At 39.6% G+C, this 6,000-nt stretch overlaps 1 protein-coding gene across 4 annotated transcripts in view; it reads left to right on the plus strand.

Moving 5' to 3' along the window:
- Positions 1 to 5,195, plus strand: part of LOC144678793 (uncharacterized) — a 56,279-nt gene extending 51,084 nt beyond the window's left edge. For all 4 annotated transcript variants that reach the window (XM_078538728.1, XM_078538729.1, XM_078538726.1 and 1 more), the window contains exons 14-15: positions 508 to 634; positions 2,287 to 5,195. In XM_078538728.1, coding sequence (XP_078394854.1) covers positions 508 to 634; positions 2,287 to 2,483 — 324 coding nt within the window. In that variant the 3' untranslated portion in view covers positions 2,484 to 5,195. The remainder of the gene's footprint in view (positions 1 to 507; positions 635 to 2,286) is intronic.
- The last annotated feature ends 805 nt before the right edge of the window (positions 5,196 to 6,000 follow it).

Consider the following 6,000-nt stretch of genomic DNA (forward strand, 5'->3'; position numbering starts at 1 on the left):
CTTCCTACAAATTTCAAGTTTTTAAAATCCAGGCCTGCTGTTACTTCAGTATGATTTCTAAGTTTATTTGAGGGCTGACTCCACTGCTGGGCTGTCCTGACACTTTCCAGGAGCATTGACTGGGCAAATGATTGATTTTCCATTCATTCAGCTTTCTAGTCTGCTCTTTTACTCTCTTCAACCCTGTTGGTGCCTCACAGTATGTGCTCTGGTTGTTTACCATTGTTTCTTAACAAGAAAGAGTTGCTCACTCGTTCTAAAGATATGAATGTAGCTGCACATGCCCAACCACATGATGGAAATAACCCCCTCCTCCCTGCTTCTCCCCAGCCCAAATCATTTTGCAGGATGAGGACTTTTAACTTCTAAATGGATTGGAAACTATACTCAAAAAACATCAATATGGAGTATAGAATGCAGTCAAGAAATAACATTGTCTGGGGGTTCAGGAATAATTGCTTTATGATTTATGCTGCTCCTACTCAGCATTTCTTGTTATGTCTTTAGCTGGACTGTCGCCATATTCGCTTCATCCAAGCAGGCTGGGGCTGGTGGGTGTCCTGGGATGGAAGAAGAATGTTCTACTGGGGAGGTGCAAGTCCAGATAGTGGTCGCTGTGCTTGTGGAATGACAGGTACCTGAGAAGCTCAAACAAGCAGCTTTTATTCTTGAATATAGAGCACTTTGTTTTAAGGGGATAATTAAAAAATATAAGATCCCACTGTCAATTCATTTTTTTCTGTAAAAAGGTATCTATCATCTTTATGAAGGTGTGTCAAAATATTTCCAATTTGACTGGTTCACAATGGGACACAAAATATTTTTGTTTAGTTTTAACTTAACAGCAGTTTCATTGATTTAGTCACAACATATAAAGTTTTAAAAGAGTACCATTCAAAATCAGGCTGATATAAATGTTGTAACAACTTGATTGATTTGTCCTTGAAGTTACAGATTAAAAGAGGAACCAAGCCACGTTTGAATAAACGCCTGCTGCACTTTAATAAGTTAATATCTAGCAGTTACTTTTGAACTTAAGTGACTGTTATTCAAATTCATAACTTTTAGAGGAATATTTTATATTTTAAATATAAGCTTGGACTGTTCAAATCATTGAGGTGATTTGCAATCTTCAGGAGAGATAAGTCAGGCCAATTATCTCCTACATTTGCTGAGATTATGTAAGAAAATAACTCCATTAAATTGAGCTGTAAAATAGTTCAGCAAAAAGTGCAAACATTTTTCCATTGAGGAGTTAATATAATGTATCTACTGTAAATATTTATGCATTATATTACTGTTATACCTTTCAATAGTAATCAAAATTGAAAATTAAGTAATGGTATAGTTATCTGTTGAAGAACATCACTTCCAACTTGGGTTAAAGATCTTAACACAATAAACACCTTTATAAATACACATTACAGTAGATGACCTGTATATCTACAGGTTTACATATGATTACAATGTGAATTTTGTGAAATTAAATTCAGCTTGAAGTTGTGGATTAAAAATCTAAAGCTATGACATGAACATTCAGAGTTTGAAAGGGGGCATAACCTTCATTGTTCTGGATAACAATCTGCCTGTGCTTAAAAAAAAGTGTTCAGAATGCATGAAGCTGAAATCGTTGTTAAGGTAACAATATCCCCTTTCTGTGAAACACAAACTTCTCAAAACAAGGAATTTATTAATTGACTTTAAGTACAATTATTGCCAAAAGAAAATAGAAAATAGTTGCACATCTATTTTTGAAAATACTCTTAAGCCAGTGCGGGGGTGGAGGAGGGTGCAGTTAGCTAGAAGAGATTAAAAATGTACTCAGAGGTAAATTCTGAGGAAGCTTTGGAAGGTAGAGAGAAACACAAGTTGGAGTAGTTTGAGAGTATTCCGAGTGTTGGGACATTTTGATTGTAGTCTTTGCCACCAACGGCGAAGCCAAAAGAAACTGTGGTTGGTCTGAGTTGATAGAATAGAGAGTTTAAAAAGATAAAAGCAAGAGGCAGGGTCGGAGTCATGAGACAGTTTAGTGAAGGTTAGAGTTCTGAGCAAATGGATTACATATAGGAGAGAGATTGGTGAGGAGAGCTTATGAAAAAGCATGCTATAAGGGTGATGAAGCTATGGATTTAACTCAATGAAAGAGCTCCTCTGTTATATATCTGGGCACTTCTGTAACACGGGTTCATACTTGTGTCAAGATATATCTGTTATGGATACTTCAATTAAAATATATGAATCATTATAGGAATTGATGGTTATCAACTCTTTCTGTTGCTCCTCTAGAATCTTGTTCTGTCCCAGGATTGCTCTGCAATTGCGATAGCAATGACCACATTTGGAGAACGGATGAAGGAATTCTACATGATAAATCATCACTGCCCATCCAAGCTGTACACTTTGGTGATACAAAGGGTGCACCATTAGAGATGGCCTTTTATACCATAGGAAAGCTCATGTGCAAAGGAAAAACTGGGACATAGAAGATCTACCAATCGCTGTGAAGGCACTGGCAATAGTCAACCAAAGATTATTAACCTATCATATCTCTTGATCCCAGCCAAGAGAGAAATGGAATTTATTTTTAAACTTATGTATAATTTTTTAAAAATCTAGTGTAGACTTCAGTATTGTTAGGTCTGTGTACACATTTACAGAAAATGTAGCTACCTCTGAAATTCTTAAATAGGATTTACAGCACCTAAACATGTCATTCAGCCCATCTGTTTTATGCTGCTATGCTCCACATGAGCTTCCTTCCCTCCCACCTAATCCTTCTTCATCTAATCCCATCAACGTATCCTTCTATTCCCTTCTCCCTCATTTGCTTGTCTAGCTTCCCTTTAAATATATCTATGCTATTCACATCACCTATTCCTTGTGGTAGCACATTTCACATTCTTACTACATTTTAGCCATAGAAGTATTTTCCTCAATTCCTTGTTGGATTTATTGGTTACTATCTTATATTTATGGCCTCTAGTTTTGAGCTTACCTGTTAGTCTTCTTTACGATGATCATGTCAAACCCTTTCATAATATTGAAGACCTCATCAGGTCAATCATCAGTTGTCTCTTTTCCAGGAAGAGGAGCCCCAGCTGTTCAATCTATCCTGATGGGTATATCCGCCTTGTGTTTTATTTTATTGTAACCATAGATTGTGCAAATCTAAGCTTTTTTATATTATAAATCAACAGAGAATGTTTATTTTTTTTCTATGGCAATGACAGCAAAGTCAATATGCTGTCTTTTTCAGCTGTGCAAAGAAGGTATCAATAATCTCTGCAACAAACGTTATTCAGGTACTTACCATGAAGACTGCCCTGGACACATTCACCAACATAAACTCTTCTGATTTCAGAGATTAACAGAGCAATGAACTTCTTTAATACAGCACAAATATGGACTTGGATGTTTTCTCCCAGTGGTACAAGCCAAAAGCAAATCTGCCTGTCTAATATGATCAGAATGTGATTTTCCTCCTGTAATGTAAATTTTAGGATTTGGGTTTTACATTGAGACATGTTAATTTTGCAACAAGTATCTATTTGGATTAGCTTTGGAGTATGAATTATGATGTCTAACAATGCAAACGTACACATGGTTTGCAAATGCAAAATATTACAGATGCTGGAAACCTGAAACATCTGATGAAAGGTCATCGACCCAAAACATTTTAACTCAGTTTCTCCCTCTGCAGATGTTGCCTGACCTGCTGAATATTTTCGGCATTTTCTGTTTTTAACATAAATTGACCTCAGCATGTACTTGGCGGACTGAATGACTCTACGGGAAGAATTTTCGGGTTGGTCCCGCTTGCTGACGAGTAAATTGATGCGTGATGATGTCGGGCGGGCGTCCCAACGTCACCATGCGTCATTTAGATTTTCAGTTCGGCGGGCGCGCAGCCAAATTGGCTACACGCCCACCTAACCGTCAAAGGCCTATTATGGCCATTTAAATATCAATTAAAACAGCAATCTCAGCTGCCCATCCAACCTTAAGGTTGGCGGGCAGGCGAAGAGCCCAGGCGGCCTTCACATTTTTCATGAAACCTCATCCACGGGCGGGATGAGGTTTCATGAAGAGTTTAGTAATTAAATTAAGAATTTTCAAACATTTGATAAACATGTCCCAGCTCATGTGATGCTGAGGGGGCATGTCCAAATAATATTTTTCTGACTTTAATAAAAACTTACATTCTGAACTTAATCTCCCCGAGGCAGCTCCATGCCTCAAGGAGATTTCTACGCTCTTTCGCTTGCATGCGCGAAAGAACACAGGCCCCGACTCAGGGAACCCCCTCCGCCCGCACAGGAAGCGCTCAGCACTTCTGGGTGCGCGTCACGCTGGGCGGGCCTTAATTGGCCCACCCACGTAAAATGACACCGCGGCCCTGATCAGGGGGAATTTCTGCCCTATGACTCTAAATTGTACTGAGAATACTAGTGTAAAAATATAAAACAAACTAGAAAAAACTGATCATAAATATAGTGTTTTCTGTTACATCTCCACCTCTAGTCTCATCTGTTGCTTTTGCAATATGCACCATACAGAATAAATGCGAAGCACAGCACAGCTATTAGATAAACATTGTGGTGGCATATTAACTTTTCCAAAATAACTAAATAAACACAGCTTATATTTATGTAGCACCTTTGATCTAATACAATGCCCTAAAGCATTTCACAAGAGCAATATAAAACAAAATATGACACACGGCACAAAAGGAGATATTAGGTCAAATGACTAAAAGCTTGGTAAAAGAGGCGGGGTGTAGTTAGAAATGGACACAGTACTCCAGCTGATGTCAAAACATTGATTCAGAGGCTTAGCCAGCTTACTTTATTTTGTACTTCTTGCCTCTATTTATAGAAGACTTCTTTTTTTCAAAAAAGCCTTCTCAATTTGTCCTGCCCCTTCAAAGGTTTATGTATGTGAATCCACAGATCTTGCTTTCTGCCCTGCATCACTTTTAAAATTGTACCATTTAGTCTATATCACCTCTCCTCATTCTTCACACATTTCTGCATTAAATTTCATCGGCTCATTTCACCAGTTTGTCTATTTCCTCCTGAAGCCTGCTACAATCCTCACTGTTTAGTACACTTCCCAAGTTGGCGTCATCTGCAAACTTTGAAATTATGCCCATACCTGTCCAGGTCACTAATATATATCAAAATGAGTTTATCCCTTTCCTTGGTGTGTCTGTCCAGTTGATGCAAAGCCTCAAGTGTGTTAGTATTGGGTGGTGCGTAGTGGTTAGGCTGTTTGTCATCTCTTGCTTTCAGCTCTCACCACTGGCTGGCAGTTAACGATTGTGAAAAGAGAGCCATGTAAGCCTCTCCTGTTAGTGTATGGCTTCTTCATCAGCAAGTCCCATGTAGTGCCACCCTGTGTGTAAACTGGGTACCTTGTGGACCAAGGCCAAACTGCAGGGGAATCGGAGGAGGTCTGGACCCCAGATGTGTGGCATACAGGCCCACTGGCGTGTGATTATCTCCTCGAACTAGACCCCCAGCTATGGGTAAATAGCCCCACAGCCTTGTGGGTGTCTTGCAAGAGAGGAAGCATAAGGGAGTAAACCCTGACAGAAAATCTGGAGTGGAGTCCAGATCATATTTTCTATCAGGCAGCTTTCCAGCAACTCGTGCAGCATAGGTGAAACAGTACTGGTTTCATCCTTTCCTTTGGACAATACTAGCAGCGCCGAGAGGGGGCCCTGATTCTTGGGCAACTCAGGGTGTCCATACTATTTGCCTAGGCCTGTGCCCTGGAGAGGACACTCCAGATTTGTGGTTTACGTTAGCACAATATAGGAAGAAATGTTCACCGGTTATAAACTCTCGCTCAATTGGCATTCAGCACCTGCACCAGGAGTCACTCTGCCTGTGGGAAAGATCATTGCATCTCATTGGATAGCTGCCACCTGCTTCAAGCTGGGCAACTCCCAATCAGTTAGGTGATGGCCTGCTTGCTTCAGTGGGTGTGTGGAGCTTG

The sequence above is a fragment of the Cetorhinus maximus genome, chromosome 3 (genome assembly GCF_964194155.1).
Source record: "Cetorhinus maximus chromosome 3, sCetMax3.hap1.1, whole genome shotgun sequence".
Classification (NCBI taxonomy): Eukaryota; Metazoa; Chordata; class Chondrichthyes; order Lamniformes; family Cetorhinidae; genus Cetorhinus; species Cetorhinus maximus.